At 45.4% G+C, this 22,462-nt stretch overlaps 1 protein-coding gene across 1 annotated transcript in view; it reads left to right on the forward strand.

Moving 5' to 3' along the window:
* The window catches only part of vwa8 (von Willebrand factor A domain containing 8), a gene marked incomplete at its 5' end in the record, with an annotated part of 53,344 nt that overhangs the window by 17,808 nt on the left and 13,074 nt on the right, over positions 1 to 22,462 (forward strand). The window contains 19 exons of the mRNA XM_079230844.1: positions 697 to 803; positions 2,185 to 2,256; positions 2,864 to 2,940; positions 4,491 to 4,566; positions 5,246 to 5,381; positions 5,883 to 6,002; positions 6,368 to 6,573; positions 8,276 to 8,427; positions 9,980 to 10,088; positions 10,798 to 10,936; positions 11,220 to 11,407; positions 14,314 to 14,427; positions 15,017 to 15,081; positions 15,157 to 15,282; positions 15,379 to 15,488; positions 15,665 to 15,816; positions 16,647 to 16,842; positions 16,921 to 17,002; positions 17,928 to 18,132. Of these exons, the coding sequence (XP_079086970.1) occupies positions 697 to 803; positions 2,185 to 2,256; positions 2,864 to 2,940; positions 4,491 to 4,566; positions 5,246 to 5,381; positions 5,883 to 6,002; positions 6,368 to 6,573; positions 8,276 to 8,427; positions 9,980 to 10,088; positions 10,798 to 10,936; positions 11,220 to 11,407; positions 14,314 to 14,427; positions 15,017 to 15,081; positions 15,157 to 15,282; positions 15,379 to 15,488; positions 15,665 to 15,816; positions 16,647 to 16,842; positions 16,921 to 17,002; positions 17,928 to 18,132 (2,432 nt within the window). The remainder of the gene's footprint in view (positions 1 to 696; positions 804 to 2,184; positions 2,257 to 2,863; positions 2,941 to 4,490; positions 4,567 to 5,245; positions 5,382 to 5,882; positions 6,003 to 6,367; positions 6,574 to 8,275; positions 8,428 to 9,979; positions 10,089 to 10,797; positions 10,937 to 11,219; positions 11,408 to 14,313; positions 14,428 to 15,016; positions 15,082 to 15,156; positions 15,283 to 15,378; positions 15,489 to 15,664; positions 15,817 to 16,646; positions 16,843 to 16,920; positions 17,003 to 17,927; positions 18,133 to 22,462) is intronic.

Here is a 22,462-nt window from a genome sequence, read left to right on the forward strand (position 1 = left end):
CATGGAATATATTCTACGCCGTGTTTCTCATACGTTTCGTGATGCATGGAGTTTAGAGTTTTTTTTCTCGCAATGAGCAGATGGTTGACGGTGTCAGATGCCGCTAAAGAATGTGTCAGTGACAGTAATGTCGAGGGGCCTCGCCAGCGACTGTTCTGTCACATCGCGTCGAAATGTAAAGACGACGATGCGTCAGGGGCCTAGATTTTGAATTGAGGTTAAAGGGAGGCGGCTCATGAGTCCCTTCCTTCTGGCAGGAGGTTGAGGTCCATCAGGACCAAGACCTCACGCCACACCAACAGTTTTTTCCCGTCAGCAGTCGGGCTCATCAACACAGCCCGGGTCCCCCACTGACTATTTTTCAGACTATTTTTCTTTGTTCTTACCGGTCACTCCACTGCACACTTCACATTTAAACACTCACTGTCGTTGACTGTTGATTGTTGTTTGTCTCGTCTAATGTTTGCACATTCCTCGTTTGTGTAAACATCCCTGGCAATAAACGGTTTCTCATTCTGAGAAGGCAAAAGAAGCACGGCAAAGCCTCCAGACTGCAAGTCACAATGGGGGCCAGGGCTTTAAGAAACAATCCCTTCCATCAGCAAATGTGAACGAAGAAGCTACTGAGTCTCACACACACACACACACACACACACACACACACACACACTGACTGCATCCTCTGTATTTCCCCAGGTTCGATACAGGACGGCGTGTTGACTATCGGCAACGTGTCGGCTCCCGTCTTCAGCGCCACGGAGAAGATGAAGGTTCCAGATGTGCTCTTCTACGATAATCCCCAGGTAGCCGCGCACCAAACCCACACGGCCCAACGTACTAATGCACCAATACGTCGCTACTGGAAGGCGGCGTTAAAACCCTGCAGACTCAACCACATCTGTGGCTGAGAGACGATTCTTCCGCGATTCGGGAAAAAGACGTTTATTTCCAGGACACGACCCAGATTTTATAGCATAAGGGCAAAAAGCCGGATTAGAAACCACAAAAGAATAATCCGCCGTGTTTGTTTATATTTCGCTCAAACCGAGAAAGATCACTTCTCTCCCCCACAGCATTCAGAGCTTCATGAGGTTCAGTGAGGTCGTCCACCACTTTCTTCTTCTTCTCATCCTTTCTTCTCCCCCCTTCAGTCTCATTCCCCTTTCGTTCTTGTTGTTTTTAATATAACTCTGTCCTCGTTGCAGTGTGTGACATCATTTCATTATGAAGGGTTTAACTTGTAGTTCTGGTATTAGCTGATGTTTTCCAGGGCCGTGGCCCTTGTTGTTGCCTCTTGGCTCTTTTCAGAGACATTGGAGTCTCAGGAGAATCTCAGCCCACCGCATCTGACCTCTGATTGCTGTTATTGATGGATCTTATTGGATAGGAAGGAAATCTGACATTGATTCTCCGTAAACGAATAGAAACGGACGTCATGCTCTTTTAGAGATAAACAGGAAGTCGGACAACAAAAATACAACTTCTTCTTATATAGTCGTATATAATTATGACCTTTTTATTAATGGAAAAATATTTTTTTCCCCAAATGTTGCTCTGCACATTGCCTCTATGGATGGAATAGAATAACCGTTGGAGATCTAAACTTTGCTGCGTCGTCTAAGTTAAACTTAATGTTCGCCTTAATGTTGAAATGGTCCGCCGATGAACAAGTACATTTAAAAAAATGGCACTTTTAGTTGCTGACCCCTGATCTAAAGAGATGTCACTCCGTTGGCAATGCCGGTGACGCAATCTGACCCAGATTCATCCCGTTCCCTCTCTCTCTCTCTCTTTCTTTCTCTCAGTCCTGATTCTACCCTTCTCTTCCCTCTGCCTGCTCGTGTTGGAGACTGAAATAAAAGTGGAAGAGGCTGAGAGTGCAACGAGGATGCCCTACTTTTTTCTTTTTTTTTAACGTGACCTGTTTTCTGTCTTCAGAGCAGAAGCACGGTTGTAAATTCACCGGGAAACAGAGGGGGAGGGGGAGCAAACGTCCACATTTTCTACTCGAGCTCATGCGGTTTTAAGATGAATTATTTGTCTTCTTCTTCTTCAAACGGGGACAAACAGAACTCTTTTCATAATATGTGAAGTACAATTCACCACATCTGCCCATGTGGGTTCAATCAAGTCCACCAAACTAATTTCTGATCCGTTTTGTCTGTTTTTAAATCTCCCTGGCAGCACTTGATGGTGATGGAAGACATGTTGAAGGACTTCCTTTTGGGAGAGCACCTCCTCTTGGTGGGCAACCAGGTGAGTGTTGAGTGCAAAACAAAAAATGCCCCAGAAGGAAAGAGCCGTGCTTGATCCCACTTTGGTGACATGCAAAAATAAGCAGAGCTTTGACTTGTGCCCGCAGAAAGGGGCTCGGTCTAATTTGGGTCTCGGTGATGAAGACCACACATGTCAGCCCTGTTTTGAGAGCTCCCTGCACCCTCGTGTCACCCTCCATAACCCACCTGCTCCCAGCCCACTTTGGGCACGAGGAAGCTTGTAGCATTCCCTTTTAGGTCCTAGAAGAAGAGGAGCAGTGAGAGAAGTCAGTGTGCAGCGGTGTTTATGTGTGTGTGTGCACATGACAGCGAGGCCGAGACATTAGGAGCTGTCAGAGCGGCTGAGGGGACTGTGGGAAGCCAGTGGGAGTCCCAGAAAAAAACAAAAACAGCCCCTGTCAGAACGTGGAACCGTCAAACCCGGCACGCAGCTCCACTCTCCCTCTCAGCGCTGCCTCGCTTCACCTCTTTATCTCTCTTTGCGGCCCGTGTTGCTGAAACACAGCTGCTGTTAGATGATTTCATTCAATTGTGCTGGTTGCTAAATGTATTTCTTCCCCCCCCAACCCCCCCGTATCGCTCCGTAGGGCGTCGGCAAGAATAAGATCGTGGACCGATTCCTGCACCTGCTGAACAGGCCCAGAGAATACCTGCAGCTCCACAGGTGAGGAGAAAGCACATGTTAGGCTAGAGGATGTTTTTACCCAGAGTCTTATGGAGAATTATGAAGAATAAACATCAGTCGCTGTGGTGTCTTCATTCTCTTTTATAATCCTGTCTTGAGCTTCTCTTTTGTCCCACTTTCTTCCGTTCTGGGTCGCCGTCTCAAACTTATTCTGAATAACTTCCTCCAAAATGAAAAATAAGAAATCACAATAGGTTATTTTTTTTTCCATTTAATCTCTTTCAGACAGCTCATGTGAAACTAGCTCACAAGTTCCCGTATGGAGTTTTTTCACGTCGGGGTCACCAGCTGGCGAATAGCTCACAAGTTGGTTATCAGTTGTTAATTGGGGGGGGAGAGTGGTGACTTATTTGCTTATTTCTGTGCATTAAAAGTTCACATACTTGAGAATCTCCCTAACAGGATGTCAGTTTCTAAAACAGTCTAATTGTATCTACTATGGTTGGTCAATTAGGATGCTTTTAGAGAATCACATGTTTCTTTTCAGTACCCAACAGGCGGAACAAAGAAACCCTATTTAAAGGAGATGTGAGCAGCCAGCAATTTCACTTACTCCCCTGCCAGCCTTCCCATCAAAGGGTGTCAAAAACTATTTTGGTCCTCAGTAAAGTAGGCCATCCTTCACCAGAACAAGGATGTCACATGCCCATAATACAGAGGAAGCATTTGAAGAAGTCCTTGTTAACTCTGGTCCAGCTGATTCTTTATAAACTCACACGGTCACACCTCCCATAAATTAGGTCACCCGTCGTTCAATGTGTAGTGTGTAGGCAGCCTCAATCAGTCAGGGGTCAGAGGTGGGCCTCGTGTGGATCTTGGCACTAATAAGATGGCAGTATTTTGAGTGTCAGTGACCCGATCATGGGGGAAGGAGCCAAACAGAGGGGACAAACCAGGAGAACTGAATCTCCTCAACGAGATCACGGTCGAGCGTCGGCGGCACGTCCGCATGTAGAAACCGGCGCGCTCTCCTCCGGGCCCCTCTGCGTGTGTTTTTTTTTTTTAGTTCGTCAAAGTCTTGCGAAAGTCAAAGTGGATCCGAGCGTGGACGTGGCCTGGTTAGCGACCGTAGCGGCAGCAGCTAATATTAGACCCGGGCAGAAGCAGGAGGCTTCTGTGCATGTGGCTTTTGGGAGCCCGTGACCGAAAGCCTACAGAGATGTGGCTCAGAAACACGCGAGAGAGGTGCAGCCGACCAGGAAGGAAACTAGGACAGCTCCTGGGTCACACTGTGAGATATCGGGGAGGGAGGGGAGGAATGTTTGGAGAAAGAGGGAGAGGTCATTTTGGGAATCGACGCTGTTTGGGGAGACGCTTCGGCGTTACTGTTGAACTCGAGCTGCATCTTTGGAGATCAAATGGTCTTCAGGTGAAGAATAACTATCCAAAACCCAGACAATATGACGCTCCGATACGCTGCATTGGAAAAGTGTTGCGCAATTCTCCACATATAAGCATTTGTCCGACCCAAATAAAACGTGAAATGAAATGTCAAGCCTGTTTTTTTGTTTGTTTTTTTGCTCCTTCAGAGATACGACGGTGCAGACTCTGACCCTGCAGCCCTCAGTCCGAGACGGCATCATCATGTACGAGGACTCGCCTCTGGTCAGTCAGTCACTCAGACGCACACACTTTGACTTGACGGGATCATTCCTCCCGTGTATGTAGTTAATATTTTAAAAAAAACAATGCGCAGGGTGTTGACACCAGGTCAGTAGAGGCATGCAACATATAAAAGAAGGTATTCAGCGGGAGGTGCGGCCTCTTGAGGCCAAGAGACAACACGTTGACATCTTGGCTTTGTGTCATTTGTGGTGCAATTCCATGTGAAAGTGCGTATTTTTGTAAAGACATTAATGTGGGAATGTTCCTCAGCCACCTTTTTTTTTTTTTTTCAGGAAAAGCACAAACTGGTAATGTTAATGGCGGCTGCGTTCCATCGCAGCGACCCAGTTAGTCAATGAGGCAATCTGCTAAATAGCGAAAACTGCCGCGCCTCCATGAAATGAGGTTCTTACTCATGCTGCTGTGAGTTATGCAGAGATTTTACATTTCACATTTTACCGGCCAAGTGAATTGGGATCTGGGGAGGAGGTTTCATCATAAAGACTTCCGACAGATAGACTGAGAGGTCACGCTCCATAACTGTGGCAGTCCCTGTCATGTGCATGTTGTTTCCTGCCATCAGGCAGCCGGTTCAGCAATACTGTTTTAGTACGTTATGACATGTTTTTGTGTGTGTGTGTGTGTGTGTGTGTGTGTGTGTGTGTGTGTGTGTGTGCAGGTGAAGGCAGTGAAACAGGGTCACATATTGGTGATCGATGAGGCGGACAAAGCTCCCACTAACGTCACCTGCATCCTCAAAACCCTGGTGGAGAGCGGAGAGATGATCCTGGCCGACGGACGCAGAATCATCTCAGGTACACACACACACACACGCGCACACACACACACACACACACAGGCGCATACAGGGTTTAACACCTCGACAGAAGACATGTCCCAGATACAGCGTGCGGACAGGCGCGGCACCGTTAGATGGACGAGTTGAGGATTGGATGTCCCAGAAGACAAACGGGAGTAAGACATCAGATGCACTAAAGGAGGCTTAGGATAAAAGCCTTTATGGACAGGTACCAGTCGGTTCTGGAGCGAGCTGCACTATAAACGTGTGCATTTCCCCAGTAGTCCCACGTAATCACAGTGGTCGCTGACGGCTTCTCCATTCCCGAGAGGCTCTTCCTCCCAAGAGGAATGTAAACACAACCTTGAGACTTCGTAAACACAAACTTCGGGACGCACGGTGTGTGTCTGTGTGTGTGTGTGTGTGTGAAACCGAGGCAGGGACAAGAAGTATGCCTACTTGTTTTTGTGTTTTCGCTTGTCATGTCCCGCTAACTGTGTCTGTGTCTCCTGTAAAGATCCCCGAGAAGCGGAGGGGAGGCCCAACTCCGTAGTCATGCACCCCGACTTCAGGATGCTCGTCCTCGCCAACCGCCCTGGTTTTCCCTTCCTGGGCAACGACTTTTTTGGAGCTCTAGGTACATCGCACACATGCACAACACCCACACAGCTGGGAGCAGAGGACTAGTACTCTTTTCTTTCCTTTTTATTAACAAACTTGTATAAAAGACCAAGCACATTGGGACTGATCAGCTCCTGTAAGATGAGCTCATTTTGGATCAAAGGGAATAACTCATTCCTTGCCTGCAGATGCTGCATGTCTACATCAGTTGGTTTAAGATAGGTTTAGGGTCAGGGCCTAGTTTCAGGTGTTTTGCATCAGTACTACTGCAGCAAAGTGCTCAGCTTCAGGTTCACGTTCATGTGGATAAGTGTATATTCCTTGAGTGAAGTTATGAGAAGCCGAGTGACACTCTCCCTCTTGTTTCTGTCCTCTGAACAGGTGACATTTTCAGCTGCCATGCTGTGGACAACCCAAAGCCCCAGGCGGAGCTGGCTATGCTCAAACAGTACGGCCCCGACGTTCCCGACGCGACGCTGCAGAAGCTGGTGGCCGCCTTTGGGGACCTGAGGTCCATGGCCGACCAGGGCACCATCACCTACCCCTACTCCACCCGAGAGGTGGTCAACATAGTCAAACACCTCCAGGTGAGACGGCGCAGGTTTGGTCTCAGACTATTATTTTTTAAATTAATATTTCATAAACATTATGTGACCTTAATCCTGCACCGCTAGATGCTTTAATAATGAAAGAGAGTGTCCTCACAGCACAGCTGTGACAGAGAGGGGGAGACCCTGTTCCTGCCTCAGTCTAGGCTGACGAGACGACACACACACACACACACACACACACACACACACACACACACTTTCACACCGGCTCTGCCCCTAATAATGCTAGAAAATAACTAGCATTTTGCCCACATGGCAAATATTTGTCTAACAAAATCCAAAATGCAGGCGGCCGCCGCTCCGGCCTAAATGAAAACACATCTTTTTCAACATCTCGTAAAAGTACATCATAGTTTATTTTTTCAGTGTTTTCAGGAGACCAGGGCCTCGAGAAGAGGCGGAAACTCAGATTTGAGATCGCACTACTGCAGATCAATGATTCAGTGCACAGGGGACGAGACCGTATGTTTGATTTCCCCACTGGCCACCCTGTTCTGTATCGATCACCACCTCTATTGACATCTGCAGGAGTGGGACAGATACAGGGTGATTAAGTCCAAGTCTTAAATTGCTTCTTTTGGAGGCAATAAACAAATATCGGCTCTAATTACCGCTTCACATTTGGTCATAATTGTACCTCTGTGCTAACGTGGAACCCAGGTCAATACAGCCCAATGCTCTTTACATCCAATCCATGTTTGTAGTTGTAACCAGTTGGATGAAGCCGTCATTGATTTCCACAGCAATTTATAGGCCGAACAGTGTCATTACATTGTAGATCTGAAAAACTAAACTAAAAAAACGTTATTACGTTCATCATATTGCATATTTGTACATACATGCATGACATTTGGTCTTTGCATTTAACCCATCCTTAGCAGCGAGGCGTCCGGGGAGCAACTAGGGTTCAGTGTCTTGCTCAAGGACACTTCAACATGTGAACTATGGGGAGAACAGGAATTGAGCTGTTGACCTTGCGGTTGCAGGACAACCACGCTACTCATGAGCCACAGCCGTCCCCTTAATTAAAATAATAAAAAATAAAAAAAGCACATGCGCCGCCCGGGAATTGAACCCGGGTCTCAAGAATGGGAATCTTGAATGATACCACTACACCAGCGGCGCCTCAATAGTCCTGACAATGCCTTCCTGATAAAGGAAGGAGCAGAGTTCCTATATAACTTATTGTGTTGTTGATATTTAACCTTTCAGATTTCTTTTTTTTTTCATGGCATCAGCACCAAGAGTCAAACAAACAGCCTCCATTCTTTAATCTTCCAAATAAAAAAAAAAGAGAATTGCCTCTTGCACCTGGTTAACGTTTCTCACCATTCTCGGTATCGGGTTTCTTGGCGGTTTAAAACTGAAGCCTCTGCTTCCGCTTGCAGCGTCTCCGTCTCCGTCTCCCAACCTGTCGCCACAGTTACCGGGCAACACAGAAAATGTATTGAGGCAATACAACTTGTGTCTCTCTAATTATATCACAAACGCAATAACTAAGGGGTGCCTCGTCTGTCAGCGCCGGGGCCCGAGTCTAGAGACGAGTTGTCCCCGCACCGACCCCTGTTGAACACCTGTGAATTATATTAACTTCTTATATTAAATTCTTCCTTCTTTGACCCTCTTCATCCCACCCTCCCTGTCTACTTCCTCTCCTCCACCTTCTTCTAAACCACAGAAATTCCCCGGCGAGGGTTTGGCCAACGTGGTGCGGAACGTCTTCGACTTCGACTCGTACAACAAAGACACGCGAGAGGTTCTTATCGAAGCGCTGCACAGGCACGGGATCCCCATCGGAGCCAAGCCCAGCTCTGTCAAGCTGGCTAAGGAGTAAGCAAGGCATCGGGAGCACAAGGATGACACACACACACACACACACACACACACACAGTCCCTGACTCACGCTCAGACAGACTGTCTTGAGTTACAGCGGCCAGTCAGAAAGCGGTTAGAGTAATGATGTGGGTTGAGCTCTTATCTTTCTGAGGAGAACACATTTAAAAACCCCTTCTTGCTGAAAGTGAACCGGTTAGACGTCATTTTCAGATATTAGAGTTTTCGTAACTTAAAAAAAAATGAAATCCTGAAATGCTTGAAATTGGCTTTTGGCCCTCTGACCGGTTTCAGACTGAATTAAAGGGACGGTTCCCACCCACAATCAAACATACGTCATATTTTCCGGCTTACCTGTAGTGCCGTTTATCAATCTATATGGTTTTGGTGTGAGTTACCGAGTGTTTGAGGTATCGACCGTAGAGATTTATAAACAGCGCTTTTCGTTCAGAAGAAAAATGTGTATTTTTTTCCCCTTTGAACTTTGAGGCTTCCATGAAGTCTTCGCACCGCTTCCCGCATTATTAAATGAACGACGGACTAGATCATTCACATTACCTCACCTTTCCCACGAGGGAAAGATAAGCTTCCAATATCCACGACATTGTCTCATTAATGCACAGTGTGTCTTTTTAAATAAAGGAAAATATTTGTTTCTTCCGTCTCCTGTGGTTTTATTTGACACATTCAAAAAAAAATTCAATTTTCACGAGTCGCTCAAGTAACATCTTGAGAGCAGAGCAGAAACAAGTATTTTCCTTGAGCAATCACGCAGCTGATTGAACACATCTGTTCCTTTCGGTCCGTCCTTGCATCATCGCCGCTCAGAGGGCCTTTTGCGTCTTTCGGGATGTGTGTGTGTGTGTGTGTGTGTCTTTAACGGCCCATCTTGAACAGTTTACATCCCACAACATCTTGTGTACATAACAGCAAATATTTTTGTGTCTTGGTTTCCAATTTTGGACATGGAAAACAAGAAACGGTTTCTCTAATGCGTCTCATTACTTTTCCGTTCATAGACATATTTACGGTAAAGAATTGTCCGTCCACCATCCTGAGTTTTTTGTGCGGTTGCTTTGCGTCTTTCGCCCCCACCTGCAGCTAATAAGACTGTGGCCGCAACCCAGCTATGATTCAATGGAAGACCAGTAAACATCTGGCCAGACACAACAAGCTGAGCAGGGACTCGCACACACACACACACACACACTCTCACACACACACACACAGACACTTGTCCCGCCCTCTCTAGAAAGAGAGCCGGCATCAAACCCCACTCGGGAGCAGAATACGGCTTCCATCTGAACTCATTTTGTGGCGGCCATGTTGATGCACTTATACGATGAGTTAATTTCATTTGAAGTGGGGATGCAAAAAAAAATTGTGACGGTGAAACCCCTATTTTTCCAAAATGGAACATCAGAAGGCCACAAGTCAAAAAAATAAAATTAAAAAAACATGCTCACGACTTGATATAGTTTGATCTCAGGAATTTAAAATTGCGCAGTTCATTCCAGGCAGTTGTCACCATGTGACCTTCAATCTGTAGGTTGCCCCTGCCAGAGGTCACGATGACCGGGTACTGGACAATAAACCAAGTTGGCAACGCTCGCCGCAAGCTGCTCTGTCCCACTGAGACGCGACCCATCGACGTCAAGGTAAACACACGGAGGACAGCAGATTAAAAACATATGGGAACTATATTGTTGTGTATAGATTCAAGATATTTGTATTGCCATATGACAGTTAACAGACAGTTACAATGGAAATCTCACTTTGCCAAGTCCTCCTTCCACACAGAATTACAATAACTTAAACTTTAGGTAAACATATGAATACTAAAAAGGAGGTAAATGCTAAAATATATGAAAAATATATATGCAGTATTCTTGCAAAGAACTGCTTGGAATTTACTGATCATCTGGATGCACCTCTCTTCAGTAGCGGGAGGAAAAATAATAATAAGCTTGTGTGTACGACAGTTCCACAACATTTAGACCATAAGCATTAAATGAGTCTGGTTTTTATTCTCTATTTCAGTGGTTCTCAACCTTTTTTCACTGATGTACCTCCTGTGAAATATTTTACCTTCTAACCAGTGCAAAGCATTTTTGGTTGATGCCATCAGTGTCTGATTTAATATAGAATATATACAATTCAGTTTATGAAGTTACACTTATATTGTATTCAATATTTATGAAATAACTATTTTTAAAGGATTTCTTTTAATGGATGCTCATTTTAAATATATAAAAAAAAAAATCTCACATACCCCCTGGAGTGCCTTCACGTACCCCCATTTGAGAACCACTGCACTATTTTGTGTGTGTGTGTGTGTGTGTAACAGTGTGTCTTGTGTGTTCCCAGGGCCCCGTGTTTCTGCGTGTACAGGGTTACCCCTGCAGCAGACAGGAAAGCAGGGCTTTGAGTTTCAGCGAGGAGAAAGCCCACTGGCAGATCCCCATGAATGAAGTCAACATCATCTGCGACGTCGCCACCAAAGACGGTACACACACACACACATGCACGCACACACACACACACACAGATGGCTAAACACACTTCCTAGGAAGGTTGAAGACGAGGAAGGCCTTCTTCAAACTATTGAAAACACCATCGGATAGAATGACAACTTCAAAGATAGTGATCACGAATCAGAAAGGGACAAGATTCCATAAACATCTGGATTCACGAACGTATGGACCGAACGGCGTGCGATGTTTGTGTCTGGCTGCAAGACACAAAACACTTCCCAGTATTATTAATAATCCCGTTTCCTGTTTCTGCAGATGTGCTGTACGTGGCCACGTGCAACCCCGTGTCCCTGTACTCCATGAAGGAGCGCGGGGAGACCATCCAGTGCATGGAGCTTTACGACGTCTTCCCCAGGACCATCAGCGGCGCCTGGCAGCCCTTCGTCACCGTCGCGCCCCTCGGGAGTCCTCTGGATGGACAGGTGGTGCTGCACGAGGAGCAGGTGGGCGCCCGAAACACGCTCGTATGATGCGTAGCCATCACGTAGCATTCAATGACTTCCTGTCTGAATCCTTATGGAAAACATGGCCAGGAGGTTGATCTTATTAAAGGTGTTTACTGTGGAGTTTTCATCGTAAATAAGCATCACATCTTTTTTTAAACACTGTTTTTGTAGTCTTTAAGAGTGAGGATCCTGCGATACCTCCCATTTAAATAAAATGAATCTAAACAGGGGACTGGTAGCTTTGTCAGGGGAGCACACACTACTTCTTCTTCTTCTTCTTCTTCTACTACTTCTACTTCTTCTTCTTCTTCTTCTACTTCTACTTCTTCTTCTACTACTTCTACTTCTACTTCTACTTCTTCTTCTTCTACTACTAATTCTACTTCTTCTACTACTTCTTCTACTACTTCTACTTCTACTTCTACTACTTCTACTTCTACTTCTTCTACTTCTACTTCTTCTTCTTCTTCTTCTTCTTCTACTACTTCTACTTCTACTTCTTCTTCTTCTACTACTTCTTCTTCTTCTTCTTCTACTACTTCTACTTCTTCTTCTTCTTCTTCTTCTTCTTCTACTACTTCTCCTTCTTCTTCTTCTTCTTCTACTAATTCTACTTCTTCTACTACTTCTACTTCTTCTTCTTCTTCTACTAATTCTACTTCTTCTACTACTTCTACTAATTCTACTTCTTCTACTACTTCTTCTTCTTCTTCTTCTTCTACTTCTTCTTCTACTACTTCTTCTTCTTCTACTTCTTCTACTTCTTCTTCTTCTACTTCTACTTCTACTTCTTCTACTTCTACTTCTACTTCTACTACTTCTACTTCTTCTTCTTCTACTTCTACTTCTTCTACTTCTTCTTCTTCTACTTCTACTTCTACTTCTTCTACTACTTCTTCTTCTTCTTCTTCTTCTTCTTCTTCTTCTTCTTGGGCTACAATGTGTGTTTGAAAGATAAATCCAGGAAGTCAAACTGATTCAGCAGTAAAATAATTGTTATTTACAAGATGGGTTAAGTTCTTCTTCTCCTCCTCCTCCTCCTCTTGTATTGTGTCTTTGTCTTCTGTGACCGCCCCTATGCCGTTGACATGAATACACATCTCCTCATCACAGGGTACCTTCTTTTTTTTTTTTTTAAACAGCAGCGATACCTGGCGATAAAACAAGAAACACACTCGGCAAAAGTACGAAAAAGAAAATACGGTTGACACAGTTGTTGTCATGGGTCTGACAATGGACATCATTACCGACACACACACACACACACACACATTGTAAATGTCAGTTTTAATTGCGAGTTCTGTGGAACAATGCGGTTTGTCTTTGTGTTTGCAGCGCTCACAAAGGAACCAGATCTCTTTTGTCCGATGTGCCTGTTTACTGACAAATATAACATGTAAATGTTACGCAACGCTGGTATTTCAGCAGCAGCAGCAACAACAACACATTTAAAATAGTTTGTGTGAGTTTCTCTAAGCGGTCGGCGGTTGGCGGCCGCCGGCTGCTGAGCCTCTCCTACCCCGCGGTCTGTGACAGCACAGCGAGACGAGAACAATGAACGTCCAGAACCAGAACACTTTTACAGCTGGTGCATATTAGGCAAGAGGAGGACTTCTAAAAATACCGCCGTGATGGATCATGTTACGTCTGTCTAAAAATGAAGAGGTCCAGACAACGGAAAGTTCATTCGCAGGTCATTGGCCGTCCTGGAAAAATCACACACACACATAAATGCAGGTTCTACCAGGCATTGACGCATAAATGCACGCACGCACAAGTGAGTGAAAGCCTACAATGACAAAAAACGTGCAAGGGCATGCAGAAACCAAGTGAAAGACAAAGTGACGCAACGCCCCGGCCTGCCAGGACACACGCTCACATGTAGGACACACACGTGTGCTCCCTCCAAAGGCGGGATATGTTTAGACTCAGGAAACGGGGTTCGCCTTCTCCGAATAGCTCGAACCAGTCCTCGGCACAGTGGTGTGCATGGCAGGAATGGGAGGCCGTGAGGAAACCATTAGTGTGAAGCAGGGCAGCCGGGGCCGCGGTCGGCTCCCCTGTGGCTCCGAAGCCGAGTGCGTCACGAACAAAAGCCTTTTTTGCACAGTTCACCCAATGCACACTATGTAATATATATATATATATATATATATATATATATATATATATATATATATATATATATATATATACACACACCCTGAGACATGGGATTGCTCAACTGATATGAATGCAGGACTCAAACAAGCGCATAAGAATATATGTGGATTTAATTGAAGTGACTCAGATCCAGGTGGTTCCACCTGGAGAGGAGCAACTGGCTGTAGTAGAAGAAAAGGTCATGAAATAAAGTATTCACAGGTTTTGACATGTGACACACTTCACCTGGAGTCCAAATGGAACGTGGCGGTATTCCTGGTACAGACTGGACAGCAGTAGAAATATGCACCAACATTTGGATTTGGCGGGAAAAAAAATGCACATTTGTGAACTAAGAAGATGTGCATGAGACCCGTTTGTGAGACAAATAGTAGAGAAAATAAATTGTGATTAAAATAGTAGAACATTATGGAGCTTCTTCTTCTTCTTCTTCTTCTTCTTCTTCTAAAGACATATTCATAATTTTTTGTTTTAATTAGTGTAGTGTGTGTTAGTTATTTCGAAAGAAATGCTCGGGACGCAAACGTCATATTTGCAAAAGTAATAATAAACATCTAAGACGAGCGTTTAGTGGACGATGAGTAAATTACAGAAAGGAATCATTCATTTCCTCTCTCTCTGGTTCAATGTGAGCCGGTTGGGATTTTGCTTCAAGGCATGTGACGTGCATTGGGATGCTTATATTTAATAATATATGTTCAGCCGTCCTCTGACATCGTCTATACATTCCTCTCTCTCAGACTAACACGGTGCTCCACTTGGACATGGTGAGCGGCGCCGTGCGGAGGCTCCAGCTGTCGCCGGAGAACGATCAGCCCAAAGCCTCCAAGTGGTGGAGCAGCAAGGAGCAACAGGTCAGTGGCTTCCACTCTGTGTGCCAATTGTGACCCGGTGATATACCACACACAACACCCAGAGTAAACTGTACCACAAATATAGGTTTTATTGGTGGATGGAGTAATACGTTGAATGCATAAATCAAAAGTGTGCAAAGAAGAAAGTAAATCATGTGGGGCTAAACTGCACTGACGTCATTGTAGAGTTAAATAAAAACAGTAAATAGTCACACAATGTGCAGGGAATTTAGGAGCAACTCCCACTTCACACATATCTAATAGCATGTACCTGTTCACAGCAAACACACAATAAGTGACACAATAATACAATGGCTGCTCTATCACTGTGTCCCCTCTCCCCCTTCAGCACAGCACAAGCTAAAATAAAACATGCAATTGACTACTTTAAAAAGGACACTAAAAGGTGATAGGCCTGGGAAAAACAGTGTGGATACAGGACATGAACTCCATGTGTTATTTTTGTCCACATTCATCCTGTTTTACATACGGACTAGTAATCATTTACACTTTATTCTGTGCAGAATGATACGATTTATACATTCATTCACTTATCTTTGGACTCAAAGTGTGTTTGGCTTGTTTGCAGGGAGGACACAGAATGTGTCACGACTTCGCCCACAAAAACTGGCTCCTCTTCTATAAGGAGGAAGGGTAAGCTACTAGCTCGCCCGCTATCTCCGTCTCTGCGCCTCTATTAGTCGCTCACCCGCCTCTCCTTGTGTTCAGCAACCAGCTGGAGGTGCTGGACGTGCTGGAGGGCCGGGTTCACACCATCTCTCTTCCCATCAACCTGAAGTCCGTCCACCTGGTGGCGGAGGACCGCTGGCTGCTGCTGGAGAGCAGCACCAACAAGTGAGTGAGGGGGCCCTCTGAGAGCCTTAAAAGTGTTTAATTCCCCTGTAATGCGACGTACTGCATGTGTGTGTGTGTGTGTGTGTTACTGAACAGGAAGTTCCTGCTGACCAAGCCCATGCATATGGCAGCGGATGACTCGGGCGTGTGTCAGCTCCATGCAATCAGCGAGGACGGGGTCAGCTCAGGCCACGGAGTCGGCTCAGGTGAATATAACCACGAGGACGTCCCTCCAGCTTATTAAAGACATTACGTCAAACCAATTCACAAAACCCCGCATGTTTCCTTATAAGCGCATCTCTGCAGTGAGCTCGTTGACGTTCATAGTCACATGAGGTATTCTCCAAAGTGTTTTATTTAATCTCACCGCTTCCTTTCCCAGCCGAGGTTCCCGTCCCCCAGATGCTGTCCTGTGAGCAGCTTCCCAACGAGAACCTCAGCGCTGCTCTGGACCAGAAGATCGTTTCTCCCAACCGCATACTGGCCGACTCCGGCTCCTTCGCCCGGGTCGTCGTGGGCTTCCCGGACCTCGTGGTGAGATTATACAAAATGATAATTGTGGGTTAATGTTTGGGACATGTGAAGCTTTTTCCAGATTTTAATTAATCGGTGACGCTGCTCAGGACTGTGGAGTTGCCATAGATATAAAAAATAATTATATATATATATATATATAAAGTCACAATCTACACATTTTAAGATATGTTCCCTCAATTTAATTAAATGTAAGTGTATATACAGAGAGCCAGCCCTGTATATACACTTATCTTGAACCACGAATGAACCAAGCCGTGGGAAAGATTAAACTAAATTGAGGCCACGAATTACATCTCGTGTGTGCAAATGAATATATATTCAAGGCCTCGAGATATATTTATATATTTCCCTCTATGCAGTATCATCTCTTTAAAAAGAAGAGATACCTCATCGTGTACAGAGGCAAAACATGAGACTTTAAACTTCCCCAAAAAGTTAGTATTTTCCGCCAAGGAAGCAGCATTTAGTGTTAAGCCCAGTTGGCCCAGAACTTTATTTGAACCCCAGCTCTTTTTGGGGTTTATTTTCTCTCACTGTATTTCCATACTGGAGGTTAACATTTTATTCTTGCACACCAAAAGAGTAAAAAGCATGCAGGCGGCTCAAAGACGGGCATGGATGTGAATGTGTGTCTGCGGTCGGCCTCATGCACGCCTTATAGAACGAAGTGGGTTGAGAACATGAGTGGAAGCTTGAGAGAAGGGGGGGGCCACAGCTGAACTGATGAATATTAATGTGTTCACAACTAGGCCGCACAGCTGTGTGCTTGATTTATAACAGGAAGCGGCGTCATTTTCCTCTCTGGTTTTCTCTTTTTTCTCTTCCAGTCCCCGAACGAGGTGTACAGCTTCAAGAGGCCCGTCGACCTGTCGGTGATGAAGGGCGCCGAGAGCGGCGCTCTGAGAGGCGGGCTCCGGTCCAGCGCGCCCAAACGGGACAATTGCGTCGGCCTGCTGTCGGCCAATCAGGTGGTCCGAGCGCTCCCACCCAGCAAGGTGCCCCTGAGGGACATCTACCCCAAAGGTCAGCGTTCAGGTGACACGCACTCAGCAGATCGGGGCGGGCGGAGAACGCGTTCCCACTTGTTTCCTTGTCCCTCAGACGTCACTCCTCCGATGACGGCGGCCTACCTGGAGGTGACGGATCTGAACTCCAAAAAAGTCAAATACATCCCCGTCCCGAGGTAAAGTATCATCTTGCATCCTGCAGCTCCAGCTAGTGGTCGGACACAGCATTGCTTTGAGACAGAAATTATTTTTTTCTGAATATAATTTTTGCTGTCACCAAAGAATATAATGTGTAAAAGTTACTTTTACTCTTTTAGGCATACAATAGTACAACAATGCATGCAAATATGTTCTTCTCCTTTTTGTTTTGAAGCTTTTTGATCTTTTTCCCCGCCAAACGGGCGTCCACTAAAAGAGATGCTTTCTGCCACTGACAGGCTCAGATTGTTATTATAGGTGTCTGACAATTCTATTGAAAGGACCCTACAGAGAAATAAAACCTTTTTCTTCGTCCCGCTCGGAGAAGTCTCTTTCTAAAATCCTGTGATCCATGTGAATCATGCAAATATTCAGCCGAGGACATTGACATTTTGACAGTGTGCCGTGAGAGATAATCAGGTGTGCCGTGGGAAAATGTCCAATTTCACTTAATCGGTCCCAAAAAATATTATTTAGTTGCCGCAAATAATTACCTACCATATGCTGTACTAGGCTACAATGTGATATTTTGTAACGTTTGTGTGCTGCAGATTTTTTTATTGTAGAAAATGTGCTGTGGCTCAAAAAAGGTAGAAAAGCACTGCACTCTGCACTCCAACACAACAAACTTTTACTTTTTTTTAATTTTTTATTGCTGGGAAAATAGGTTACAATACAAAAGTTATTTTTTAAATCAAGTTGTGAGGGGAATCCCATTTGTCTACCACGGTAAACATAAAAAAAAAATCATCCACACATGATCAAGGTGATCATATTGAGGCAGGAAAAACGTTTTCTCCTTCACTGACGACATGATTTTCACATTCAAAGAAAGTTAAAATGTTGTATGGAGCGAATGCCGACGAGCCGTCTTGACCTTTCCTCCATCTTTGCGACCGGCAGGTCAGCGACCGTGTCGCCTTACAGCAGCTGGTTGTCCAAGGTGTCGGAGTCCGACGTGCTCATGGCCGCGCTCGGTTCTGCAGGCGTGGTCACGGTGGACATGGGCGGGTACGTCCGGCTCTGGGAGACGGGATCAGACACCCTGCAGCGGTCGCTGATGGAGTGGAGGAACATGATCGGGACGGAGGATGGCAGACCTATACAGGTAAAATACCTCACAGTTGATTGGGTGAAGATGCAGACTGCAGGTTCTCTCAACACCACCAGGGGGCAGCGCTACTTTAGAAAAGCTTTCCAGTCGGCCGTCACTCTGCTCTGACAGACTATATTAACTGTGCAGAAACATTCCTGACTTTTCGCTCACCAGAATGTTTCCAGCCTTTACATTTACGACCCGGCTGTGCGGGCGGGTATGAATGCCCGGGCATTGTGCCGATGATGCAATAGGTTTGACCCTCGGTATGGGTCAGAACATTTCGGACCAGCGGACTGAGGAAGCATTGTGGAGGTGCCCACGTACACAACACAGGCAGATACATTCTTGAGATAACCGAGCCTCGCAGATGGAGGTAGGCGGCGTTATCTGCAGATGTCTTCACGTGGACTGAAGATATCAAAGAGACGGATCATACATTTGGATCATTATGTATTTCAGTGACTGTTTTCTCTTTGCTCAATGAAAGATCATTTTTGTCATCTTAATTAAGTAACGCAAACTCACAAATTGATTATGAAGCATATGTCATGTGAAATGAAAAGTAATTACACGATACAATAAGTATAAGTGTTATATATATATATAATATACAACCTAGTATGCAATAAGGATAACCTGTCTCAACAGTATAAGGAGAGTAATTAATAATAAAAGCGAGTTAAATAATGAGAGAAGCATAATGTCTTTCCTACATTCTTATAAATTTAAGCTACCCTCTAAAAATATAAATTATAACGAAACAACAAAAAGTTAAACTTATTAGTAACCCTCAAAGATTTTATAAACCAAACCACAAGCAAGTTAATGATTGTTATTGTGCAGTTATTTTTAATGGTAATAATAGAATAGAAAAGTATTTTTTCCTTTTTTTAATGAATGAAGGAGGAAGTCAAAAACATTATTTACATACATGTTCTACATTTGCTCCTGCAAGAAGAAGCAATACCGATGTTTTTGGGTAATCATTCCGCGTTGCCATTTCTGAACATTGTGCCGAGGTCCAGCGGAAAGAAAACCAAGCGTGGCATTAGACCTGGAATATATTAATTATTAAGACACTTGGCACACCTGCACAACTTCAATGTGCACTGAGTCCGCTGAAGGTCACAGAGACTCCTCCCCCTGTGCTCTGGGTGACCTCACCGACACCCAACAGCAGCACACCGGCCCACAAGGCTCTCTGTGTGCACACCTCACCTCCTCTCCATGTCCTTAACTGCCTGTTAAATACCTCGTTTTTACGACACGCTTAAAGAGCCTAACACTCAGGCTCTGACCTAAAAGTATGGAATGAACAAAAAGGAAATCCAGGAAACCAACTTTCACCTCCGAACCTACGTCTGTCATCAACAGGTTTTATTAGCAGAGAGCAATTCTCCCCTGCAAACACACGCATGACAGCTCCATGCACGCATCTCTGGTCAGTGTGTGTGTGTGTGTGTGTGTGTGTGTGTGTGGCATCGCCTCTCAGCGCACACAACACTCACTTTTGTTTAACCGGCGCTTCTGGTGCGGCCTTCACTCTCATGTATCCAGTCGCTCAGCCTGACACTGTACAATATGGCTGATTTTACACCCGCATGTCAGTGTGTGTGTATGTGTGTGTGTGGTTGGCCACCTGCCACCCCCCTCCCACACACACACACACACCCTCCCTTGCCCCCTGCACTACTGAAGTCGGCTTATCAGTCACACTCACACGCACGTCTCCACTCCTTTAAAGTTCGAATCGTTCCACAATCTTACAGTTAACAGAAAGCTTCTTGAAATGTGCAAGTAGCATTCACACCATTAATAAAAGTACAAATGACAACATTTTCTGCTCACCTTGCATTCATGAACTATCTCACGTACAGGAACAGGCACGCATATGCGCCATCACACACACACTCCTCAAAAAGACATCAAAAGTGGGATCATTCTCACACACACACACTCTCACGGATGCCATCAATCCTAAATCACTCTGTCTTTATGCGTCTAAAGGGAGAATCAGAAATGTATGAGGCTATTAATCTCACAAGACGAGGCGTGGACACGCTATGAGACGTATAGAGACGCTGAAAAGAAATAAAATGGATTGAGAGAGGAGGGTGGAGGAGGGACATGGATTCCCACAGTCATAAAAATGAAGTTTGCAACGCCGCCGCCCCTCACTCGTCTTCCCTCTCTTTTGATTTTCTGAATCACCCAAAATCACCCCGAATTAAACCTGCAGGGAAATTATGAATAATTAGAAGCAAAAAGAGATGTATGGACATCAGCGTGCTTTAGAAAACAATGACACTTGTAAGTTGTTTTGATATTCATGGATAAATAAGCAATATGCATCTCTACGTGTCCAATAAGACCCTCAATAACTGAGCTTCTTCAATAATGTGTGTACGTGTAAACAAGGTGTAACGTTCATGTTGTGGCCACCAGTTTGACGTCATTCCGGCTTGGCAGACGTAAGCGGATACGTAGAATGACAGATGCTCGGCGACCGCATCAGGACCGCGCTCCGCTATCCGATACCCCGGCGCCGCATGGCCCAAAACGACTCGTGTCTCCTTCAGCGACCAGAGTAGCGGGAAACTCGACCGAGCGCGTTGGCCCCTCTCCTCCTAAAAAGCCCCCGAATCGGACACATGTCGTAAAGAGCGTCACTCGTCATTTTCTTTCTCTGAAGCCAAAAGGAAGAGCATTCGTCACCCTTTTTTTACCGGCTGTGACTGAGGCCGGGGTTCCATTACCGGCACGAAGACAGCATTCAGGAGGAGTGATGTGTGTGTGTGTGTGTGTGTGTGTGTCAAGCGATCGTAATCACATTCATGCTATGTCTAGCCAGTACAGCTAAGCCTTTGAAGGCACATTCCCGCGCATCAGGTGCACGCCCTCCTTACCCGACATGGCACCGGCATGCGTGCGCGTTGTGCTTCTGGGTATTTTATTTTTCCGCCGTATGACTTCACCGCCGTGCGTCACGTGGCGGAGGTGAGCTCCTGCAGGTGAGCCGCGTGACACGGGAGGCTCTGACCTCTGACCCTTTACCTCACCGCAGAGCTATGGCACCCAGCTCTCCTCTGGTTACACACACACACACACTTTCTGTGGATCTTCGCTAACACCATGAGTAAAGGCTCTTTGGATACGCAGATGCTGACAGCGGTGATGTTTGAGACCCTGCTGGTTACTAAAACAGCCCCTCCCCCCTCTCTCCTCACTGGTATTGTCATGCAAGGACAGACAGTTTTTTTTCTCATGTAGATCTGTAACGTCAACAGCCGACACAGATGGTGTGTCTGCATATCACTGTGTGTGAGAGAGAGAGAGTGTGTGTGTGTGGGGGATTCAGAGATAACTTCTACTGGGTGTATTTGTCTTAAAACATCTTCCCTAAATGTTGAAATTGTGCCAGATACGTTGCATTTAATTGCATAGGTGTGCCTAATAAAGTGGCCAGGAAGTGTATTTGGTGATTCCAACTTGTTTCGCCGCTTATTTTTCTTCATTTTGGGTGTTTTCATTTCATATTTATATTTTGTCTCCGCCAGGCGTAAGCCTCTGGGGAGATCATGCGTTTTGTCCTGTGTGTGTGTGTGTGTGTGTGTGTGTGTGTGTGTGTGTGTGTGTGTGTGTGTGTGTGTGTGTGTGTGTGTGTATCCGTCTGTCCATGGCTAATCTTGCAATGCACGGAAGCGATCAGTAAGATGTATTCTGTGCTCATTTATTATTCTTTTAAGGACTTCTTGTGATTGCGGTGATTTACAAATTTCAAAAACCAATTTTATGGACTGCTTTTGTCATTCGGCGCTGACTCCTCCCTCCTTCTTAACCGGCCGGTAGAGGCTGCCAGTGATCAACAGGAGCAAAAAGGCCATCGGCCAGGCCAAGAACAAGCCTCAAAAAACGCACTGCTGTATAAAAGTGTGTTCTCATTACTTACATAAGTAATAATCCACTAAAGGCGATAAAAGATGAATAAATGCCTTCTTGACTGTAAGGGAGCCAGAGGCTGACCTTTTGTGAAGTCTACTGTTTAAAAGGTGTGTTACATGTTTATTTTCCACAGGGCTTTTTTCCCACACTGAGCTCGTTCCCACACTTGGTGTTATCTTGTCCTTGTAGTCTGACTTGTTTGTATCAGACTGGCACTTCTAATCCGAGCTAAATATAGAGACGCTCTGCTGATACAGCAGCTTCATGTGGGTGTGAGGACAGCCTGAGCTCCAGGCTGCACCAGGGTCCGTCTGAGGTGTGGACAGGGAGGGAGAGGAGGGAGGGAGGAGAGATAGAGGAGAGAGAGAGGAGGGAGAGGAGGGAGAGGAGGGAGGGA

The sequence above is a fragment of the Taurulus bubalis genome (assembly GCF_910589615.1).
Source record: "Taurulus bubalis genome assembly, chromosome: 15".
Taxonomy (NCBI): Eukaryota; Metazoa; Chordata; class Actinopteri; order Perciformes; family Cottidae; genus Taurulus; species Taurulus bubalis.